The sequence below is a fragment of the Tenrec ecaudatus genome, chromosome 1 (assembly GCF_050624435.1).
Source record: "Tenrec ecaudatus isolate mTenEca1 chromosome 1, mTenEca1.hap1, whole genome shotgun sequence".
Lineage (NCBI taxonomy): Eukaryota > Metazoa > Chordata > Mammalia > Afrosoricida > Tenrecidae > Tenrec > Tenrec ecaudatus.
In genome coordinates this window covers 49,022,944-49,047,357 of record NC_134530.1, presented here as the reverse complement: position 1 = coordinate 49,047,357, position 24,414 = coordinate 49,022,944, and the positions used below count along the sequence as shown (strand labels likewise).

Sequence of the window (24,414 nt, the reverse complement as noted above, 5' to 3'; positions counted from 1 at the left end):
TTATTACAAAGGCAAGTATCTTGTCAAACTCATACATGTATTTGTGAGTATGTTCATTCTCCCTTCTACACCCACTCAGCCCATGTGTCTGTTCATCCACTTGTCAGTGTCATCGAGTCCGTTATGACTCATAGCGACCCTACAGGACTGGGTAGAACTGCCCCTGTGGCTCCTGAAACTGCTCATCTTTATGACCTTTCTTTCAAGGAGCAGCTGGTGGCTTCAAACTGCTGATCTTGCAGTTGGCAGCAGCCCAACATGTAATCTACTATGCCAGCAGGCTCCTGAGTGTGTACAGACCCATATTTACTTCTGTTGCCTTTAACTCTAGTTCTCGTTCCAGTTGTTTCCTTTGCTTCTTTTTGGGGTCAAATGCCCTTTGTGAATGTTGCTTTCTGTGAGTTAGGTTTAGTGTGTCAACTCGGCCAATAGGGACATGTGGGCAGAGCTTAATCAGGTCGCAGCTTGATTGGAGGACGACCGAAATAAATAAAGACAGCCAGCATCCCATCTCCCTCTTGCTTTCTGGTGAGTGAACCAGCATGCTGCTGCTTTAGCTAGTTCTCTGCCTCAACCTGTGTGACACATTACCTGTGGGCCAAGCCAACTGGTGGATCCTGTGGCTAGAGCTTGAGGCTCCTTTGAGACCTGCTTCCATATGCTGCTGGTGCAAACATTGCTTGAGCTTGAGGCTGGTGGATCCTGTCCCCGTGCATCTCTTGAGTTAAGATCACATTGGGCCTGCTTTGTTTGCTAAGCTCCTGACCTACTGACTGTTGCTGATCCACTCTGCTGTCTCCTACTTGCAGGCAGGCTCAGCCTTCCTTGTCTTGTCTTGTCTTGTCTTGTCTGAGGTAAGACTCCGATGTCTGCTTTCTTGACTTTGGACTGACTTTCAGTATATTAACTGTTTCACGAAAGTGAGTTGAATTGAGCCCTCTGTACTGCGGTGAGGACTAATTAGCTGTTATATTCATTCTTGCCTTCTTGGTGCATAAATCTATCCTCTTCTTTATATATAATCATAAGTGCCTTGGTTTTGTTTCTGTAGAGAACCCTGCCTAACACACCTTCCCTTTTGCCCATATTAAATCTATTTGACTTTCTCTCCATTTGGCAGTTCTATAACTACACCCTTTTTTTTTTAACCTTTGTAAATTTCTTTCTTACAATTTGACATCTCTGGTTTCCTAATTTTGGCCTACAGGTTTGACTTCTGAGTGTTGTTATGTATGATAATTTCAGGTTGTTGTCTACTATTTGTATTTTAGTATTTCTTGTAAGCTTCGTATGGTTTTTACAAATCCCCTTAATTTCTATTTATCCAGAAATATCCTAATTTCAACATTGTATTTGAGGGACAATTTTGCTGGTACATAATTCTCAGCTGGAAATGTTTTCCCTCAGAGTCTTATGTATGTCATCCCATTTCCTTCTTACATACATTCTGCTGAGAAACCAGAACTATCTTGTTGGTTTTCTTTTGTGGGTATTTTGTTCTGTTTTGTTTTCTTTGAGCTGCTCCTAGGAGTCTTTCTTGGTTTTAGCGTGTTTGATTACATATCATGGTGATTTTCTTTTCTTTCAATCATTGCGATTTTCTTTTGGGGTTGTTCTATCACACACAATATCTTCTACTTTTTCAGCTATTGAGTTTGCTAATTTATTGCAATGACCACATAGAACTCACAGATAATATTAATGATTAAACAATTTATTAAGAAATTCAGGTGAGAAATGCTCAGGATATATTTGTCAAGTCAGGATACGTTACGAAGTTCTTCAACCCGGTTATTCCTCTTGATGTATACCCATGTAATTTTTAGGCCTTCTTCAATTGTTTTGTTTCTTTTCCCTGATTTTTTTCTCCAGCAGGTTAATTGTGAGAAACGTAACCATGTAGAGCAGTGGTTCTCAACCTTCTTAATGCCACGACCCTTTAATACAGTTCCTCATGCTGTGGTGACCCCCCAAATATAAAATTATTTTTGTTGCTACTTCTTAACTTTAATTTTGCTACTGTTATGAATCGGGCAACCCCTGTGAAAGGGTCGTTCCACCTCCAAAGAGGTCGGGACCCACAGGTTGAGAACCACTGGTGTAGCACATGTATGCAGACAAATTCTCTACGTTCATACATTAAGGAGTCTGGGAGCCCGGGTCTCCCGTGGAGGGAGACCTTTACGTTATAGGTTGGAGATGCGTCCCCGTCACATCCTCGTAAGTAAAAGTTATTCTCCACGATGTCCCCCGCAATAATGCCAACTTTAAGGTGCTACTTGCAAACACATGACTGCTACTATATATGCCTGAAGGTCAACTGCTTGAAGGTGACTTGCCTGAAGGTGTTTTGCCATGGAGAGCAATCAGACCCTATTGACTGTTCCCCCACTCCCCCACTAAGTAGGGCCCACTCCCTTGGACTGTTGCCCTGGAGAAGAGCTCAGGGGCTCTTGAGGTCAAACCAACTCAGAGACAACCAGGGTTAGGCCGCCATCTTGACTCTAGAAACCGCTCATCTTGTTAGTATGTACCTCCCTGTCACATGTATGCCTCTACTGCCTCTCCTTCCTATTGTGTGCATACCCGTTGCTTGTCTCCCTCATGTTACTTGTATGCCCCTGTGAGAGACTGCATTACTGTCTCATTCTGGTTCCAGTCACCATAGAAGAGGTGAGTCCTTGCATGCCTTGTCTCATGTCTCATAAATTTACCCCTCAATTTCACAGTCACCCTTAGGACCCATTTGGGTGTGGGGCTGGGTCCCACAGTTAATGGCTAGAGGTTTATCTTCTTTAAGCTAATTCAGCTTTCCATTTAATCAATTATATTCCTTCGTCCTTTCAATCTATCATCTACTGTGGTAAACTGAGGACTTGGAAGAGTGTATCTGGCTTTATGTCGATGCTTGCAACCATGGGAATGGAAAACTAGCCCTATTTTGAGAAACATTTCCATTGCTGTGAGATAGAAAGGTTTTCAAATACATGTTCTCCAGGCTGAAAATGTGTGTGATTCCCCGCCCCCAGCCCCCCACTCCCACCCCACCTGTCCACCCGTAGCCCTCCATTAAGGAGAACTTGTACAGGAGCTACCATGAGAGATGAATCACCCTGTGCCTGGCAGCTTCGCTGTGCCTCGAGGTTATCAATAGAGGAGAGCAATCTGGTTCTATGCCTTGACCCGCCTTCAAATGTAGCAAACTCTGCTCTCACTTTCTCTTCTAAGAAGGATCAGAGATTGCTCAGGGGCATTTGAGGATAACTAGCAAGAGGCCAAGATAATGGTTCACCTTGTTGCTTGTTTATTATGCTACCTGCTATGAAATTACCTATTGACTATGTAATATGGGTGCTGTATGACGTGTATACCTTTTGAAAGCTCTGTAAGTCCATTATCTACACTCATTGGAAAAGATATTAATCCTATTGCTTCTGACATTGGAGCCTCTGTGCCTTGCTTTGTCTGTCATCACCACCGTCATCATCTTTTCCCACAATCACAATGTTGCTCCTGAGGATTCTGTTTGACTGTAGGGACGTCTGTTCCCCAACAATCTATTTCTGAAAAAGTATCAATCTATTTGCTGTTTTTGTGTTGTGTTAGTCTGGGTAGACTAGAGAAACAAATCCAGGGAGACTCATATGTGTTTAAGAGAGAGATTTATATCAAAGAGCAATTATACATTAAGAAAACATCCCAGCCGTCCAGATAAAATCTATAAATCTGATATTAGCCCATATGTCCAGTACCAGTCTGTAAATTCCTCTTCAGACTCACTCAACACATGAAATGATGCCAAGTGCAGGAAGATCCCAGGCCAGTGGGTGGAAAGTCTTGTGGATCCAGTGGCAGTAGAAACATCTCAGCACTGATGTGGGTCTCTAGGTGGCTCCTCCAGTTCCAGGGCTCTGACTGTATCAGCGTAGCTCCATCAGGCTCCTCGTCAGTCCTGTCTCTAAGGGAGTGTCTAAGTGTTCACCTCCAGTGAGCTATTTACCCAAGCAGCTCCAAACGAGATCAAGCCGTGACCTAACTGACAGGCTAAACTCCACCCCTTCACAAGTTGACAAAAGATTATGTAAATACCACATGTATGGTTTCTATTTTTCATTTTTTCCTTGCTGTACTTCCCCAAATTTTTCTAAAATTTCACCTGTGTTGCTCAGTTCTTTCTAGGTCTCATCAGTATTTTTCTAAAGCTGTTGAAAGCATCTACCTTATATAGTTGAGTAGTAGCTGACCCAAATATGAGCCGAGGCACCTAATGTTACCACAGACAACTGGGAAAACTTACTGACTCGAGTATAGCCTAGGGTGGGAAATGCAGAAGCTACTGGTAAATTTCAAAATAAAAATCGATACCAATAAAATTACATTAATTGAGACATCAGTAGATTAAGTGGTTTTGAATATTTATTTCAAAGAAAAACAGTAAACTAGCTCCGTAAGTGGAAGAGAGGGTCAACAGAAACAATATGGTATCAACAATCACTATACACGCTGTGTATACATAATGGGCTGCATTACTACACACTGCCGTACATTACTGCATGACACAACGCAGCTTGTACGGACTGCGGACTAACGCAGGCTGATGACATTCCAGAAGGTGATGACGTGACTGTTTGCACAGAGCAGCCTGTGGTAGGGCTCATAATACACACGCTGCACTGTGTGCACACTGTTACTGCATTCGCACCCTTACCGCTTATGTATGGGAAATGCCAACGCAACAACATGAAGTACCACAGTGCATACACAACACAGCGTGTATATTATGAGCCCTAACACAGGCTGCTCTATGTAAGCACAGTCAACACTGGGTCCAGATAGGGGTTAATAAGAAAATACAAAATAAAATATAGCAGACTATAAACATACCGTATGTCCAAGACCAGAGATATGCAGATACTGTATTCAGCAATGCTTGGGTGGAGCAAGGGAGCGTGACCAAGCACTGGTAAGACTGTAAAGGCTACGTCATTGGTCACAGGCCTGGAGAAGAGCGGGAGAAGAAGAGCCACATCCGACATTCATCTGACAAGGATGCAGTGCGCCCCAGGTGCCAGCACACAGGAGCGGGCAGGTTCTTGTCCAGTACGGCTCGGACAACACAGAGGCTGCCAGCGTGCAGGAGAAAAGAGCGGTGATAGCAGCAATCATCGTACCACCCACAGAGGCTGCAGGCGCCCGAAGATGAGCAGGAGAGACTGGAGAACACCCGCACTGTACTGGAGAACAGGTACGTGGGACCCTCACTTGAGTATAAGCCAATGGGGGGGTTTTCAGCATAAAAATGTGCTGAAAAACTTGGCCTATACAGGTGTATATAAGGTAAATACCATTCTTCTAAATTCCTTATCAAGTAGCTCCATTAACATTTCTTCCTAAGAAAGGGTTTCTGACTCTCTATTTTGGTCACTTATTTAATCTACTACGTCTTGTTTCTTTATGTGAACTGAAACTATTGTTCTGGAGATATTGGGGTATTGTTGTACTTGTATATAATTAATCATTGTATGTTGATGTGTTCCTCGGCACTGCCTCCCAGTGGGTGTGAATGTGTGTACAGTTGTTATGAAGCACAGTTGAGGGCAGGTTTAGCTGATGTTGACCGTGTCTATTAATGATTAAGTGGAACAAGAGTGGGCAGTCACATTTGCCCAGTTGGTGGGGCTGCAGGAGGCACATGTGTGACTGGTTCATTTGTTACTATTTGTCAGGTGGGACAAGAAAAAAAAAAGAGAGAGTGAGAGAAAAAATTAAAACCCCAAACAGGAATAAAGACAGAAAGAACAAGGCAAGTGGAAAAGGCAACAATAAGAAAATAATTTTATAACTAAAAAGAAAAAGGAAAGGAAAAGAAATGAGAGGGAAAAAAGAATAAGCAAAATTAAGGAGGGGGGCAGAAAAGTGAAAAGAAAAAAAAAAACAAAACTAAAGAAAGAAATGGCAAAAGGAGACAAAGACGAAAGAGCTCGAAAAGAATAAAATGAGAAGCCCCTTGATGGGAGAAGCCAGCTGTGTTACGCAGCTAATCAGGCACTTCTGACCCAGTTTCTTTTCAGCCCTTGGGTGACTGAAGCCTCCTGCTACAGACTACCTGGATCTTAGATTTTGTCTTTTCAAGGCGTACAACATTCTTTATGGGCCACATCAGAAAAATCTGATTTGGAAAATCCACTATGTGAATTGGACTTTTGTCTTAAACACACCTGTTGTAGATTAAAGGAGTTGATAGGCATCTGTGGACTTAAAGCTGAGACTCCCGAGTGTGAGATGATGGCTCTCCCAAGGTCATGGGTGTGGAAATCACTGGCTTCAGTTCACACCTCTTGCTTTCGAGATGGCCCAGTAATTGACAGTGTAAGATTACCTTGTATTTGCCACTTTTGTATTTTCTTTGCCATTTTGTGACATGCCTTAGTTCTCCATAGTTTTGCCTCAGTGAATCAGTGTTAGTGAAATTTGTACCGTGTGTCTAACCCTGGTTTTCTTGAACAAGGCTCAGTCACTTTAAGTTTTTTAATCCAAAGAAGCGAGCATTCCATGTGTTTTAGTTGAAAAGGCTCTCTTAGATTGTGTAGTTGCTGTTGTTGGCTCCCACCCATGGCAACCCTATGTCCACGAGAATGCAGCACTGCCGGTCCTGCGCCATCCTCACCATTGTTCCCATGATTGAGCCCACTGTTGAAGCCATGATGGTGTCAATCTATCTGTTAGGGGGGCTTCCTCTCCTTCACTGCCCTCTACCAAACACAATGTCTTTCTCCAGACTGGCCTCTCCTGACAGCACGTCCAAAATATGTCACATGCAATCTCACCATCTTTGCCTCCAAGAAGCACTCTGGCCGCAGTTCTTCCAAAACTCATCTGCTTGCCCTTTTTAGCAGTTCATGGTATTTGCAGTATCCTTCTTCTCCAGCACAATTCAAATGCATTGATTTTTCTTTGGTCTTCTTTATTCAATGTCCAACTTACACATGCATTGGAGGCATTGGTAAACTCCATGGCTTGGGTCAGGTGCACCTTAGTCCCAAAGCAAGATCCCTGCTTTTCAATATGCTAACGAGTTTTTGTGCAGATTTACCTAATGTAACACTCCTTTCGATCTCTTCACTGCTGCTTCTCTGAGCACTGATTGTGAATCCAAGCAAGACAAAAATCCTTGACAACTTTAACTTTTTCTCCATTTATCATGATATTACCCATTGGTCCAGTTGTGAGGACACCGGTTTTCCTTTATATTGAATTGTGCTCCATACTGATGGCTGAAATTCTTTTAAAAATAATTAATATTCATTAGCAAGTGCTTCAATTCCTCCTCACATTCATTCAGCAAGCAAGGTGTGTCATCTGTATATCTGAGGTTATTATAATTATATAATTCCAATCCAGACGACAGATTTTTCTTCATATAAGCCAGTTTCTCTGATTATTTTCTCAGCATACAGACTGAACAAGTATGGTGAGGAAAAAAAACCCAAACGCTGACGCACATCTCTCCAGATTGTAAACCATGCAAAGATACGGCTTTCTACGCACCTAAAATTTTGCAGATTTGGAAACCCACAAGGGCAATTCTACTCTGTCCCGTGGGGTTGCGCACGACTGAGTACTCGGTTTCTTTCGGCTTCTTCGGTATTCCTCCCATTTCCCTATCTTTTCACGCAAGCTCCTGATTCCAGAATTTCCGACTGATGGCTCCCGCCTCGGTCGCAGACGGCCTGCGTACTTCGGCGCCCAGTTCCCCGCCGGCCGGCGACGTGTGCGAGGGGCGGGGCTTGAAGTGGCGCCCGGATGACGACGGGGCGTTCCCTGCGCCGGGGGCGTGGCCACGGCGGGCGCGCCGGCGGGCTCCCGGCGTCGGCGCGAGATCCGAACGTCTTTGTGGCGCCTTACCTCAGGAGTCCGGGCCGGAGCCCCGACCTCGGGCCATGAAGCGCGGCGGCGCCGAGGAGGAGGCGGCCTGCGGCGTGTGGCTGGACACGGCCGAGCTGAAGAGACGGAAGGTGCAGGTGGGACGGAGCGGCACGGCGGCGCGCTGGAGGCCGGGGGCGGTGCGAGGGGCGTTTTGCCGGGAACGGAGGGGTTGGAAGCGACCCTGGTGGCGCAGTGGGTAAAGCGTGTGGTTGTGACCTCGGAGGTCAGCGGTGCAGTCCACCAGCCTCCCCGCGGCCTCCAGAAAGATGACAGGCTCTGGAACGCTCTAGCGCAGGTGGGTCGGAATCCACTTGAGGGCGGTGGGCTTGGTTTTCGGTGTGGAGGTGGTGATGGTCAAGTTGGGGCAGAGAGCGAGGAACGGTTCTAGAACTTCAGGGAAGAAGGACTGGGGTCTGGAGAAGCTTGGGAAGCGGGGCCTGGGGCGGGGGCAAGGGAGGGGTGAGCTGCTGCGGGAGTCCGACAGCAGTTTGTTGGAGTTTGGGGGAGAAGGCTTGTGCCTGGGGTGGTCGTGTGTGTGTGTGTGTGTGTGTGTGTGTGTGTGGTGTGGTGTGGTGTGGTGTGTGGTGTGTGATGGAGACAGAGAGATGCATTGAAGGAACGGAGGACTTAATGGGAGAAGCTCAAGTGTAGGGAAATGGGCACACCAGGAAGGAGAAGGGAAGAGTCCCAGATACTGAGTACGTAATATTTTCATTATACGAATAATTGCTTTTATTAGGATGTTGTTAAGTAACTCACCAGGATTTGTCCAGGTAGAGGGTGAGATGTGCTGGAAATCAAACCCAGGTCTGTCATGGCGCAAGAGGCTGTAGGCTTTACAAAGGGACAAAGGTAAATATATAGTCACATATATACATGTTTACAAAAGCAAGTATACATACATATTTACAAAAGTAAATATATGTAACATATATAACACGTTTCAATTTATTAGGCATTATGTAGTGTGCAGTGTTTTATCTTTGGTCTTGTTTTTATGCACTAAATATTTTAGATATGTTAACTTGTTTTGATGCACAGTGCTGTGGTGGATAGCTTAATGATACCCATTTTTTACACGTGAAAAAACTGAAGGTCAGAGATGTTAGGCCACACAGATATTAAAGGTAGAATAATTATTCTCAAGGAGCTTTTAGTTTTCTGGGGGAAGAAAAATGTTATACAGATATTAACAGTACTTAACATTAATGAGTCCTTATCACCTGCCCTGGAATTTTGCTGGTACTTCACATGCCTTATCAATTGCAGGTACTCAGTATAAATTCAGTCATTAGATACTGTCATTATCTCTTTTTTTATAGATGAACACATTGAGGCTTAGATGAATAAATTTACCCAGTAAGTAAGTAAGGGCTCTACCCTTCTTCTGACTGTAAAGGTGCAGCGATTCTCAACCTGTCAGTCGAGACCCCTTTGGGGGTCAAATGATCGTTTCACAGGGGTCACCTAGCTCTTAACAGCCGCAAAATTACAGTTATGAAGTAGCAATGAAAATAATTTTATGGTTGGGGGGTCACTACAACATGAGGAACTGTATTAAAGGGTCAAGGCGTTAGGAAGGCTGAGGACCACTGGGCTAGAGGATGTTACCATCAGGCCAAATAAGAAATGGTCAAGTGAATGGTCCCAAGGGAATTGGATTGTGGGGGCCAGAAAGATTATCATGACCTGAGGTTATAAGGGTTTATTTAACCAGGCAGGTAAGAAAGGATTTAACATTTGAAGAGTGTGTTGGATTTGGATAGTTTGGGCCTACTACAGAATGTTCTAAAAATTAGGTAGTTGACCAAAATGACTAAACTAGGAATGAGAGTCCTTTCTATAGGCATCTGTAACTTGTTGAACAAAATCAATGGAGAACTATTAAAAGCATCTTACAACTAGTGTCATTAAGAAATAAAAGATGATCACCTCCTTTAAAACATGTTACTTTACTTTTTGGAGTATGTAATTTACATACATATGACACATAGTTTAAGGAGGACTGATGGCGCATTGGTTAAGAGCTTGACTGCTAACAGAAAGGTTGGTAGTTTGAACCCATCAGGGGCTCCTATGGAGAAAGAGGTAGCAGTCTGCTTCCAAAAAAGATTACAGCCTTGGACATCCTCGGATTACAGGCAGTTCTGGTCTGTCCTAAATGGTAAGTTTGATGGCCACAGTTTTAACAAGTACACAGTTTCAAATGCATGTTGTTGTTAGGTGCTACAACAGAACTAAACACTGCCCACTCTTTCTTTGTTGCCACAATTGTGGATATGGTTTAGCCCATTGTTGCAGCCATAATATCAATCCATCTCACCGAGGTCTTCTTTGTCTTCTCACCCTTTACCAAGTGTGATGTCTTTCTCTATGGCCCTTTCTGATAACATGTCCAAAGTAGGTGAGACAAGGTCTCTTCATCCTTGCTTCTAAGAATTCTTCTACTGCTTTTTTGTGTGTGCAACTTTTAATAATAGATTTGTTTGTTCTGATAAACTAAAAAACTCACTGCTATCCAGTCAATTCCAACTCATAGCAACTCTATAGATGTGGGAAACTAACACTGAGGGAGATATGACTAAGACTATATTCCCTAACCTATAACAGAGGGAGTCTGGAAAGCTAGTATTCCAGGGTAGGAAAGCCACCACTTTGGTAAGTTAGAGATAAAGTCCGAGTATATTATCTTGTGTTAAATATTGTTCCCACAGATTCTGTCCTAACAGCCATGCTGCCTTAAAGTGAGCACATGGTTGAGTCTATCTCCCTCTAGAACATCGGTTCTCAACCTGTGGGTTGTGACCCCTTTGAGGGTTGAATGACCCTTTCACAGGGGTCGCTGGATTCATAGCAGTAGCAAAATTACAGTTATGAAGTAGCAACGAAAATAATTTTATGGTTGGGGGGTCACCACCACATGAAGAACTATTAAAGGGTCACGTTATTAGGAAGGCTGAGGACCACTGCTCTAGATGCACCCATTCCACTCTCACCCCCAACCCCTATAATAATGCAGGTACTAGGTTTCCTCACATGTGAGCTCAGGGGCTTTACTGTGGTTACTACCCACCTTGTGATGTATGTAACTACTGAATATACATGTCTTATGGATACCTATAAATATCCCAAGACAGTAAAGACTTTGCACAAACCTGGCTGCTGAGATTATGGCTGCCCTGGAGGTGAGCATGCTACTATGAAATGTGTCTGATTCCTTTATTTCACTCTATCTCCTATCTCTCCTACCTTCTATGGCTTTACTATGAGCTTTATATCTTATAGTATACAGTTGCGCCTATGGACCACTCGGTTGTTAAAGGCTGGTTTCCTCTGACATGTAGGATAGGATAGAATTGCCCTGTGGGTTTCCAAGATTGTAAATAATTTTTTCCCAATAGTTGTATTGATATAAAATTCATATATACTTCTAGTTAAGTCGCTTTTAAAAAGTGTTGTGTATACATCATCACCATCAGATCTAGAGCATCCTCCTCCCACCCACATTCATTATATGCTCCCCAGTTCTCCTTAACCTCTCCCCTTCATACCTGTATCAGTTATTGTCTCTGTACACCCATTCTTGTTTCATAAACTGGAAAACATAACCTAAACAATAAAAAACAACATAGAAAAAAAATAAAGAGGAAGTAAGAGAAAAATTCTGTCATGGAACAAGCAAGAAAAAACAGCAAAATCAGGATGGGTTAAAAGGAAGTCAGTTGACCAGGTGTCATGTAGTTCCACCCACCATAATCAAGTTTAGGTTGTAAATCCACGTTAGTTGCGTTAGTCCGGGTAGACTAGAGAAACAAATTCATAGAGACTTCTATATGTATGAGAGTTTTATATAAAGGGTAATTGCCCATTAAGAAAGCATCCCAACCCAGTCCAGTCCAAGCCCACAAGTCTGATATCAACCTATATGTCTGATACCTATCTATAAAGTCTTCTTCAGACTCATGAAACACATGCAACGGCTCCAAATACAGAACGATCACAGGTCAGTGTAGAGTTTTTGCATCTAGTGGCGTTGTAAATCAGCACTGGCAGGGGTCTCCTTGTGGCTTCTCCAGTTCCCAGGACTGGGTCTATCAGCGTAGTTCCATAGGTCTTGTCAGTAGAGCGTCCTCTAGGAGAGTGAGCAGAGACAGAAATGTGTCTCCCACCTTCAACGAGGAAATACAGGAATTCCCAGAATTCTCAGGAGAAAGCCATGTCCACACAGAGGCCTCACTGGTTATATCTTGATTGACAGGCCAGACTCCACCCCTTCACATGTAATCCTCTCAAATTGACACCAGATCATGTAACTACCACAGTAGTAGAGAGCCTTATCTTTCTCCTGAGGAGTGGCTGCTGGTTTCTACCTGCTTGCAGTTAGCAGCCCAATATGTAACTGTTGTAGGGGGCAACCAAGAGGGACCACATTGCCTGGTAAGATTGACAGAATACAGAAACCAGATGGATTCGAAAGATGCTAAGTTTCCTTTTCATATGCATGGGAAAAGAGAACAGGGATCCTTCCTATAAATGCAGGTCTCCCCAAATCTTTGTCCTCTTAGGATATATAATACACAGACTGAGTGAAACAGTTTTTCAGACAGACACAAATCTTGGAATGACAGGCACAGTCTGGGTAAACTAAGGTTTGGTTTAACAAAGATCGTGTGTTATAGGGCTTCCATTACTTATGCACCCTAAATCTAAAGGAGACAGGCTAGGTATGCACACCCTGGCCCACAGTGAAGGGAGGGAGGAAGCCAGGGAGATTATAACCCTCAGTTGAGAATCGGGTCATTGGCTTTAACTAGTACGCGTGAGAATTTGCCTGTACTCTATTACAAGATACTCTGTGAGAAAAGATAGAGGGGTTTAGCCCAGGGTCACAGCTATGGAGGATTTCCAGCTAAGTTATATCTAAACAAAGTATATAATTCTAACTATATTATATTTCCATAATAAAATAATAGTGGATTCAAGTGCCACCCCTGTCATAACCACACTACTACTTGGGCTCCTGTTCTTCTGATAAGAACAGTATTTAGTGTTCTTCACATATATTTTCCCCTTAAGATTCCTTTCCTATTTTGGAAGCTACAATTTCTTATATATCTGTCCTTTCAGAGATATACAACAAATGCTTGCCTTTTCTTTAAACTAATGGTAGCCTATTATATAGTCTGTACTTGTTTTTTCATATTTTATAGATCATTTTTATATACATTCATAGAGTTGTTTCACTATTTTAAAAAGGCTACATGGTATTCTGTTATCTGGAATAACATCTATTATAGTGTGAAATATATATCTATATTTCAAACTGAAACCCTACCTCACTATCAATCTAGTTGATTCCAACTCATAATGACTTTATTGGAGAGTAGCACTGCCCCTTTGAGTTTCCAAGACTTTAAATCTTTATGGAAGTAGACCAGGAGCCCTGCTGACCTAGTGATTAGGAGTTGGGCTGCTAACTGTAAGGTCAGTAGTTCGAAACCACCAACTACTCCCAGGGAGAAAGATGAGGCTTTCTAAACAGTCTCAGAAACTCACAGGGGCCCTTCTCGCCTGTCCTGTAGGGTTGCTGTGAGTTGGGATTGACTCAATGGCAGAGAGTTAGTGGGTTCAAATTGCTGACCTTGTGATTAGCAGCTCAGTGTATAGATCACTTTGCTGTTATTGTATATCTATTTATATGGGTTAAACATTTAGCTGCTAACTGCAAGGTCAGTTAGGAAACCCACTAGCCACCCCAAGGGAGAAAGATGAGGTTGTTTGTTCCAGTAAAGATTTATAGTCCTGGAAGTCGTAAGGAGCAGTTCTACACTGTCTTGTAGGGTCTATGAATTGGAATTGGGTTTGGTATTGGGCTAATGTTTTGTTATTAAACAGTTCAGCAACAAAGTATCTTATATGGACATCAATATGGATATGTGCAAATGTATCTATAGAATGAATTTCTAGGAGGGAAATCACTAGGTCCAGAATGTGTTTGCTTTAAAAATGAAAAATATGAGATGGCTGTGTTGGTCTGTGTAGACTAGAGAAACAAATTCATAGAGACACTCGTGTGTAAGAAAGAGTTATATATAAGAACAAATGAATATTGAGAAAATGTCCCAGCCCAGTCCAGATCAATTCCATAAGTCTGATATTAGCCCATATTCCGATATCAATCTATAAAGTCCTCTTCAGACTCATGAAACATGAAATAATGCCGAATGCAGGAGGATGACAGGCCAGGGGGTGGAAAGTCTTGTGGATCCAGTGGCGGTAGAAGCATCTCAGTGCTGACGCGGGTCTCCCCGTGGCTCCTCCAGCACCCAGGGCTCCAGTGTAGCTCCATGTGTCTTGTCAGAAGGAATGTCTCCCAGGGAGTCAGCCAGTGTCCTGCCTCCAGCAAGCTATTTACCTCTTTAGTGCCTCCAAATGAGGTCATCAAGCTGCAACCTGATTGACAGGCCAAACTTCATCCCTTTACTCTCAAGTCTCAAATTGAACCAGATTATATAATTACCACAGATACTAAGTTTGTTTGGTTAATGTAAAATTCTGTCCCTTTCTGGTGGCTTGATATGAAACTCATTCTTTACAAAACAAATATTTTTGAGAGGTCTAGTTATTTACTCTATCAGCCATTAAATCAGCAATTTAAAGTTATCTTTGTAGCTGGGTAACTCTTTTGATCTTCTTTAGCTTTGTGAAGTAGTTTGCAAATTAGTAAGGACTTTATTATAAGCAGTTAAAATGGCAACCTCATTTCTCCCATTTATATACAGGGGAAGGCTAATTCATAAGTAGTGCTCTATGATAGGCATTTGGCTGTTAACCACAAGGTTGGCAGTTCTAATCCACCACCTGCTAGATGTGAGAAAGATGAGGCTGTCTGCTGGAAAGATTAATAGTCTCAGGAACTCTTTGTAGGGTTGCTATGAGTGGAAATGGACTTGCTGGCAGTGAGTATGAGATATAGGGAAATATACATACAAGGGACCTTTAAAAAGTTCATGGGAAAATCCCATTATCTTTTCATTCCATTTTTACATGAACTTTTTGAAGACCCCTCATATTTATCAAAATCAGAATATGCAATAGGAATCTATTGTTTATTTTCAAACACTAATCAGCCAGACTCCTCCAAATAAGACTTCATTATGTTCTGTCGTTGAGATCTTCCCCTCAATTTCTGCTAACATGTTAAGAAAATGTATAGTTTCACACACCGTTTTGGGATGTTGTTATGCTTTTTCTCCCCCCACCCCTGCCCTGCCTTTGACTTGATAAAATCTGTTCTCCGTAACTCAGAGCACATTTTATTATTATGCCTGAATGTTGATATGTCTTTCCTTTTAGTGAAGTGTTTTCAGTTTCTTCAATCAAACTTGTTTTTTATTCTAGTGGAGTATAAGTCTGATGTTAGTCTACAACACTTAGAAGTCAAAAAAGTCAGAGGAATAAGCAGTAGTCAGGGAACCAAACTTCCTAACAAATATATTTGGCCCACAAGTAGCAAGAAGAGATGGAAATGGTGGCAGTGACTATGGTCATGAGCATTTGACTGCACATATAGAATAAGAGGTTAGGTTACCATTACGTAACCAATGAAACAGGTGAGACTTGGATGGTCAGAATTACAGACATGGGCAGTTACTGGCTGTCTCTCCTCCGAGCTTTTCCCTTTCTCTCTCCTCAGCACCAGCTTTCTTCAAGTTCTCATTTTAAAACTAAACGGGCAAACAGCAAGTTTCCAACCTACCTTCTGTGGATGTATTTTAATAGTATAAAAGATTTATTCCTAATTCAAGAAGTAGTAAACAAGGAGGACCAACACTTGCTCTCACCTATTCTGGGTGTGTTATCAGGAGAGACCAGTCCGGGAAGAACAGCAGGCTTGCTAAAGTGAGGGGCAGTGAAAAAGAGGAAGACCCTGGACAAGATGAACCAACACAGTGGCTGCAACAGAACAGGACCAGTCAGTGTTCTCATTCTGTTTACAAAGGGTTGCTTTGAGTGAGAACCAACTTGAGGACATCTAACTACAGCAACATAGTACTTTGTAGCTCTTTACCCCTGAAAAATGTATCAGAGAAAGAAAAGTGGAGATAACTAAGAGACAGAAATATGAAGATAGCAGAAATCTTGGCAGAGTCATCAGTAGTTTCTGAGCCAGAACTTGGAAAACGATGGCCTTGGAGACAGAACACTCAGTATTTCTGACATTCTGCAAGTTTACTACAAATTTACATTCTGCAGATTCTCTGCTCTACCTTCTAATGTGTTCAGAATTTTATAATTCCCCAGTACTTCCACCATTAATGCCTTATATCACAGTGATCCTTTGATCACTCAAGTTTAAAACCATCTACTAGTTTTCCATCTCTTAGTAAAGACAACCATTGATGCGAAAGATGAGGAAATTGGAAGGTTTTTACCAACTTCAAGTAATCAAGATACATTGATAATTACTGATTGGAATGTGAAAATTGTAAGTAAAAAAGAATGAGAAAAAAAATCCCTCACCGCCATTGAGTCAGTGTTGATTCATAGTGACCCTGTGGGTTTCTGAGGCTGTAACTGCTTAAGGGAGCTGAAAGCTCAGTATTTTTTGTGCAGAGCTGCTGGTGGTTTCGAACTGCCAGTCATGTGGATCACAGCCCAACGTGGAACCACTATTGGAAAATATGACCTTAATGATTGAGCCCAGGATTTCAGAATAGAAATTTCCAAGATCAGAGACTTACGTTTTACCATTTAATAACCAACATAAATGGCAACATGAGGACCTCACCTGATTGAAGACACAGGAATCAAATTGACTACATCTGTGAAAAGAGATGATAGAAAAGTTCATTGTATCAATAAGAATAAGACCAGGTCCAACTGCAGAATAGACATCAATTGCTTACATTTATGTGAAAGTTGATGCTAAGGAAAATGAAAACAAGTCCATGAGAGCCAAAATAGCACCTTGAGTATATCCTGCTTGAATTTAGAGACTGGCTTAAGAATAAATTTGACTAACTGATCATTAATGACACAAGACTAGATGAGTTGTGTGTGGGATGATATCAAGGACATCATACAGGAAAAACCCAAAAGATCATTTAAAAAAATCAAGAAAACACCAACATGAATGTCAGAAGAGATTCTTAAACTTGCTCTAAAACATAGAGGAGCTGAAGTGTAAAGAGAAATGATGAAATAAACAAAATGAACAGAAGATTTAAAATGGTGGCTTTTTAAAGGGTGATGGGAAACTACCAGAAAGTCACGTTGGAATCAGAAAAAAACATGGTCTGAGGAATATCATCGCGAATGTCAGATGGACCTTGCTTTAAAGCAGAGAACACCAGAAAGATGTTTACTTGTGTTTTGTTGAGTATGCAAAGACTTTCAACTGTAACATTGTGAGGAACAAGAATTCCAGAACACTTAATTGTGCTCATACAGAACCTGTACATAAACTAAGAGGCAGTTGTTTAAACAACAGGATCCTACACGGTTTAAAATCAGAAAAAGTATGTGTCAGGGCTGTATCCTTTCATCATATGCATTCCGTTTGGTGTACAAATAATCTCAGAAGTTGGCCTATTTGAAGAATGTGACATTGGGGTTACAGGAAGACTGCTTAACAACCTGTCAGATGCAGATGACCCAACCTTGCTTGCTGAGAGGACTTGAAGCACTTGGTGATGAAGATCACAGGTTGCAGATTTCAGTGTGGGCTGCCCCTCAACATAAAGAAAACAATCTTCATAACTCAGCCATAAGTAGCATTATGATAAACAGAAAATAACATTAAAGTGTCCCTTTGAATTTTTGAGACTGTCGATCTTTATGGGTTTAGAAAGTCTCATCTTTTTCCTGTGGTATGGCTGGTGGTTCCAACTGCTGATCCTGTGGTGAGCAGTTCCAGTGTGTAACTGACAATGCTACCAGGGGTTCCTGCATTCAAATAACGGTCCAATCAAAACATTAACCTAAGGGATCTGCTGGGCCAGCTCAATTCACAGCAGAGAAGTCAGCCCAGAAAGTTATGGTGACTGCTTTTTTTTGGAATTCCAAAGGGGAACTCAATAGATTTTAATCAGAGAATGGAGGATAATCACAGGGACTTACTATGAAAAAGTTTTAAGAAAATTGAAAAGTATGTTGGTGAGAAGATGGCCAGGAGGGTTGTGCTGAGGATTTTGTTTTGTTTTTGTTTTCCCCATTATCACAATGTACCTGCTCATTTTTAAGACTATCGTATGTGAATTCTGTTGGGGAACCTTAACTCCACTTGATAGCCCTAGTCTTGCCTATTCACGTTTCCTTTTGTTTCCCCAAACTCAGCCTTTAAAAGGAACACGATTTGAGTCCTTCGAGTATGCCAAAGTGCCATTTAATGTGCTGCGTATGGACGAGCACAGAATTCTACAGGGAAGGAGGAGGGAGATAGAAACATCACCGCCAGAGGCAGATAGACCCAGATGGAGAATATGTGTGCAAACATATGTTCACATTTTGATATTTTTGCTTAATAAAGGTGTCTATGATTTTGTAGTAATGTTTTTTGGTATTTACCCTCATCTTTTGTTCACTTTTCCTGTGGTTTACAGTGGAAAGGAAAGTTCTATATAGTACCACTAGAAATTGAAGTGTGTGCATTTTTCTTTTTGTGTGTGTGTTTTTTATCCAGGATTTATTTCTTCTTTTAACTACTTGAAGTACAGCTTAATTTCCAAGTAGAAAAATGGAATAAATTCATGTTGGGCTAGCATTAATATGAATTCAAGTTTCAGGCCACCCTCCAACTTCCTGCATGAACATTGGCAAATGCATTTCTCATTCGGTGGTCAGAGCTTTTCATTCTGTAAGTTGAATTTAATCTTATTTCCCTGCTTCCCAGGGAGCCCTGGTGGCACATACAGTTAGTTAAGTGCTTAGTTACTAACCACCTGGGGGAGGAGACTTGGTAATATGGGGCAGTTCTACTCTGTCACATGGCACCACTGTGGTCAGAAATGAACTTGGCACCTTGCAGATTGACTCTCTCTCACCAGGCCTTACATAATAAACACATGGAAATAAAAACAATCACTGAATAAAGGGGAGGTTATATGAGGGGCTTTAGTTTGTGGGAAGTTTTCATTTTTTGTTAGTTTCATTTCTTATTTTGCTATAATGGAAACAAACTCACTGCCATCAAGTCAATTCAGACTCTTAACTGTTCTTTATTTCTTTATGAACTATATAGACTCACTGTTAATCTGGAATTAAAAAAAATTAAACCAACAGAAATTTTGTTCTCATAAATCTGGAGGCCAGAAATCCAAAATCAAGGACAGTATCCCTCCAAAGCATCTGGAGGAGAGTCCTTGTTTTTTCCAGATGCTGGTAGCCCCAGAACCTTTGGTTTGTGACAGCATAACTCCAGTCTTTTAATTCTATTTTTTCATAAATATTTTTATATTCCCTTGTATTCTGTTTATTAAAAAAATGTTTCCCTTGTATTCTCAAACCCATTCTATGTCTTCTAGTTCTACACCATAAAGGATAAAGGAACGTGAGATAAGAGACATTGGTAATAAATAAAATGAATCATGAAAACCTTCAACAACAAAAAAAGAGACATTGGTGCTATTTGATAGTGCCTCCTCTTACCAAAAACTGCCTTACTAGCCACAAGCTGTATAACCTTTGATGTGTATCTGGTAAAATCTCCTCACTGCCCTGTGGCACAGGTATCACTATTGTCCCATTGAGCACGAGAAGGAGGCAGTGAGATAAAGCAGTTTGCAGAGAATCGCTCCGCTAATTGGCAATGGCAGAATTGGGATTGTGTGTAACTGTTTGAAAACTACTGAAAATAAATCAAGTATGGCTTTACGTAGACTCATTAGATATTTTAAGTATAATGACGAGAGCTGGAGTGCAGGGTCTTTTACAAATCCTGCTGGCTGACTTCCACGGATAAGCAAAAATACAAGGGTTATCATATGGAACATGTGATTCCTAGAAAAACCAGCAGCACCTGAGTGGCAGGAAAATGGTGGAAGGGGATGCCGTGGAGCACTACTTAACCTGAAAGACAGGCTCTGAGTGGGGTCCATAGGGCCCAGTGTGGCTCCAAGTGGGTCAGGGGTATTTATTTATTGCATCTCCTACCTGGGTGCTGGTTTGATGTTATAGGCTCTACTCTTTTTCTCCCCTTTCTTAGACACATCTAATCAAGCCAGGCACCAAAATGTTAACACTGTTTCCAGGGGAAAGAAAGGCTAGGATTTCTTTTACTCAAAGAAGTGCTCCACCTGCAGGCATTCGGCAGACCAGCATTGCTTCCTTTTTCCCTTTGCAACCAGGTATGGTGACCCACTGGCAACACTTCATTATCCATGCAGCAAAAAAAAAAAAAAAGAATCATTTCCCCATGGGAACATTTATGAGGAGTGGTGGTGACAAAATAAGAAATCACCTCCTTTCAAAAAGCACTATGAGAGAGCTTCAAAAAGTTTGTGGAATTGTTCATGATCTTTTTATTTTCCCATGAGCATTTTGAAGCTTCCTTATATGTGCTTTTGTTCACATAGCTGATTCTGTTCTGCTGAGTCTGATATGAATATTTGTATTCTTTGACAGGGCAGTCAGGACACATGCACTTGGGGAGTGAGTGAATTGGGGAGTTGACCCATCATATCGTTCATTGCATCTCTTTATAAGGTTACTTGAGAGTTGACTGTGGCTGCTTCTTATTATTGTCCTTCCTGTTGTTAGGTACCATTGAGTCACTTTCAACCACTAGCCACCCTGTGCACATCAGAAGGAAAAAGTATATTGCCTGGGCCTGCATCATCCTCGCAATTGTTCCTATGCATTGCTGCAGCCACTGTGTCAAAGCCATCTCGTTGATTGTTCTCCCTACTGGCTGACCATCCTTAATGTAGCTCCACTCCTATTCCCAAGGAATGCTTGGTGTTGTTACTGGAAAGTTTCTCGGAGTTAATGTGATTGTTGAGACCTTAAACATGTGCATATTGTGCATACTCAAAGGACAATATCCAGTAGATAATTGGCCAGGACCATTGTGTAAGAGACGCCACCTTAAATAAAAAGACAAGAGCAAAACGGATGGTGCCCCGAGTTGAACAAACCCCCGATATGGAAATCCAGCTGGGAAACTAGGTTGTAGTCTGATTGTATGGCATGTGTGACTTTAGGCAGTCAAGGGAAGCATCAAGTATTCAAGTAGGGAACTTTGGGGGGATTTGATATTGAAAACAAGAAGTTATCTTAAAAAGACCTCAATACTAGGGAGTAACTAATTCTGATTTCAGAAAAAAACAACCAAAGATTCCTGTAAATCATAACGGTTCACTTTTTCTTTTATTAGGAAGGCCCAGTGCTGGTGACCAGACAGGTGTTTCGACTTACAGAGAAAATCAGACCAGCAACGAGTCTAAGAAAGATGCAGCCCAGCTAGAGTGTTTTCTCCAGAGTTTTCGGGGTGATTGTGTGGCATCCCCTTTAGCCAACTCGACCCCTGCAGACACCCAGGACACTAGACTTTCTCCTCAGTCCCTCAAGGAGACATCTGGCCAACAAATAGTGGAAAGCACATTTTTGACTGCGCTGTCTTTGCCTCACACCCCCATCTGTGGTGGAGGGAGTAAAACCTCACTGAACATCTCCTTCTCCCAAGACTTGAAATGTTCTAGTTTGAAGGATCAACAGGAGGGGAAGGGAGAGTCTTCTGAGGGAAAGGAGTGGCTTCATGGATCTAAGGAAGAGTGCTATCTGGATGCTGAGAGGTGTGTGAAACTGCCTGGGGGCAAGATGAAATGGCAAAGGAAGGTGTCCACTAAAGAGAGTAGGCAGGTCCCTGCCCTTCAAACTTCCAGGGCTTCCTGGAGTGGAGAAAACACAGTGTCAGTGAAGCAAAGCCCTTGTCTTGTCCCTGTGCTCTCCCGGGACAATGAAAGAAGAGACAAGGAGTCTTGGAGTCAGCTTTTCACTGAGGATTCACAGGGCCACCGGGTCATTGCCCACAACCCTAGAGCTCCTTTCCAAGACATAACCAATTACTGGGACTCGCACAGCCCTCCAGCTCAGTGCCAGGACGGGCCCACTCCGATCCACCTGCAGCCTAGTTTGCTCTTTACCCAGGATTCCGAAGGTAATCAAGTCATCAGGCACCAATTCTGATGATCTTTATGAGGGTTTGGTTGAAAGGGACCTTGAAATGACAGATACAGGAAAGATCTGGTAGTTGGGAGTGGAGGATGTGGGTGGATGGGTTAAGCACAGGATGAAACATTGAGCATTTTCTTTGCATAAATAAATGGTACCACTTGTTGACATGTGATTGACATCTTGCCTTTTCCTGAGGAAGAAGGTGGGTGATTAATACTCTAAGAAGACTATGCTGAGCTGGAGGAAGGGGAGGGACTTATTCTTGCCCTGAAGAGTTTCTTACTGAACCTGACCTCTTTGAAGCCTCAATGGGATCCTGCTGCTTATGGATATGTTCTTTTTATTCTCTGTAATCTTCCCTTGGGGCCACGATGTTTACACACTTTTTGAGTGAGAAGGTACATTTCTCAGACTCAGGTGGGGAGAAGTAAAAAGGGTAGTAGGATGTTGGAAATTTTTGTTATTTTGTGGTGACTTTATATTTTTAAATTAATATACTCAATATTTAAATCTCTGCTACCCCACCGAAAAAAGCCTTAGCTATATACCAATCTAAATGTGACACTAATTTTCTTCTTAGGGTGGGAGGAAACCCCCTTTGTAAACCTTGTTTCTAAATAAATGACAAAACTTGTTAGGTGCATTGTCAACTCATTGTCTAGCTTTCACATGCATGAGACAATTGCAAATACAAATGGTTGATTATTTTAACATGGGAGTGAGCTGTGTAACCAGAAAGGTGATTAGGGGCTAGCCTTGTGGTTCCCACCTGTCTATTGAACCAGCAAGCAGGGCCGCTGCTGAGTCTGAATTTTTCTCCCACTCTGCCAAGACCTTCTGGTATGATCCTTTTAGAGCAGTTGGTCGTGGTAGCTGGGCACCGTCGCACTGTATGGAGGCGGGTTTGCATGGTACAGTCTGTTGGGCTACTTGTTTCCTTATATTTTGGTTTTCATCACCCCTTTCCTCTAGAGGAGGTGACTCCTAAGTGTGATGTAGATGGCTGCTCTTAAAACAAGTTACTCCTCACCAAATTAGGATGTAGAACATTGTCTTTATGGACGACATTATGTCACTTGACACTGGTGATCCCCAAGACTATGGTCTTGATCCCCCAGGCCCAATGACTTACTCTCTCAAGGTGTCTATGTGTATGTTTTCATTACGTTACCTTTATTTTCTCCACCACACTCATGGACGTAATGAAACCGATTAATACACGTCCCTATATATTCATAGGTATACTCCCACTATGTCCCACGTGCACTCTGTGTGTCTATCCAAACTCCTAGTCACCACTGTTGTAGGACTGTGTGTGTCACTGCTTGCCTTTAACTTTTGCAAACCTAATGTATTACCCTGCTTGCATAGCTGTTTGCCTCCCTCCTCATATTGCCTTCTACATTATCAAAAGTTAACACTGTGACTTTCCTCCTTTCCCACTCCTGGCAAGCATGTTTCTCTTAGTGTGAAAAGCTTTTTGTGACTTTTTATAACGGTCTCATACAATACTCAACCTTTTAACCATGTTTCTTTTAGTGTGAAAAGCTTTTTGTGACATTTTATAATAATGATCTCATACAATACTCAACTTTTCGTGAGGGGTAAAGACAGGGATTTCTACTCTATAGCAGGGGTCCTCAAACTTGTTAAACAGGGGGCCAGTTCACTGTCCCTCAGACTGTTAGAAGGCCGGTCTATGGTTTTAAAAAAAACTGAACAAATTCCTATGCACATTGGTGGCAAACACACCAGGTGGGCCACATGTGGCCCGCAGGCCATAGTTTGAGGACTCCTGCTGTATAGAGTTAGTCTCAGAAACTCACAGGGTAGTTCTATACTGTCCAATAGGGTCACTTTGAGTCAGAATCGATTTGTTGGCAAGATTTGAGTATTTCATTCAATGTCTGTCCTCCAGGTTCAGCATTGTGAAGTCTTTGTATGTATATATCAATGATGTTTAGCCATTCTTTCATCGTTGGATAATTAGGTGTTGCCAGCTTTTTGCTATTGTAAAAAGTGCTGCCATGAACTTGAGTTTGCAGATATTTATTTGTATTGTGGCTGAGTATGTTCTTCCCTTTTGGTTTTGTAACTCCAGGTGTTTGCACATTTTATTATAATACTTTAGTTTGTCTAGATATCCTTGAAAATTTTCTGTTCAACTCTTAATTCATCCATTTGCTTTAGCTACTCTACCTTCAAGAGCAAGTTTTGGAGTCTTGTCTGAGTCATTTTGATCTTTTCCCATCTTTTTAACGACCTTTTATTTTCCTAACATGTTTTTGGTATCCTCCTACAACTTATCTGGTT

The 24,414-nt window shown here is 42.0% G+C and overlaps 1 protein-coding gene across 2 annotated transcripts; it reads left to right on the top strand.

Annotated features, from left to right (window-relative positions):
• The first annotated feature begins 7,847 nt into the window (after positions 1 to 7,847).
• Positions 7,848 to 24,002, top strand: AUNIP (aurora kinase A and ninein interacting protein). Of its 2 annotated transcripts, none has more exons than XM_075552677.1 (3): positions 7,848 to 8,015; positions 20,132 to 20,273; positions 21,302 to 24,002. In XM_075552677.1, exons 1-3 carry the CDS (start codon positions 7,941 to 7,943, stop codon positions 22,111 to 22,113), a joined length of 1,029 nt encoding a protein of 342 aa, XP_075408792.1. In that variant the 5' UTR covers positions 7,848 to 7,940; the 3' UTR covers positions 22,114 to 24,002. The 2 variants fall into 2 exon arrangements, with proteins under 2 accessions (XP_075408792.1, XP_075408785.1); XM_075552670.1 differs by having other exon boundaries at positions 7,848 to 8,021; positions 21,302 to 24,001.
• Positions 24,003 to 24,414: the final 412 nt, after the last annotated feature.

Coding starts and splice junctions, on each gene's coding strand:
- AUNIP (XM_075552670.1), top strand. CDS start 7,941: ATGAAGCGCGGCGGCGCCGAGGAGGAGGCGGCCTGCGGCGTGTGGCTG. Junction 8,022..20,131: donor TGAAGAGACGGAAGGTGCAG/GTGGGACGGAGC, acceptor CCCCTTTCTTAG/ACACATCTAATCAAGCCAGG. Junction 20,274..21,301: donor CTTTTTCCCTTTGCAACCAG/GTATGGTGACCC, acceptor TTCTTTTATTAG/GAAGGCCCAGTGCTGGTGAC.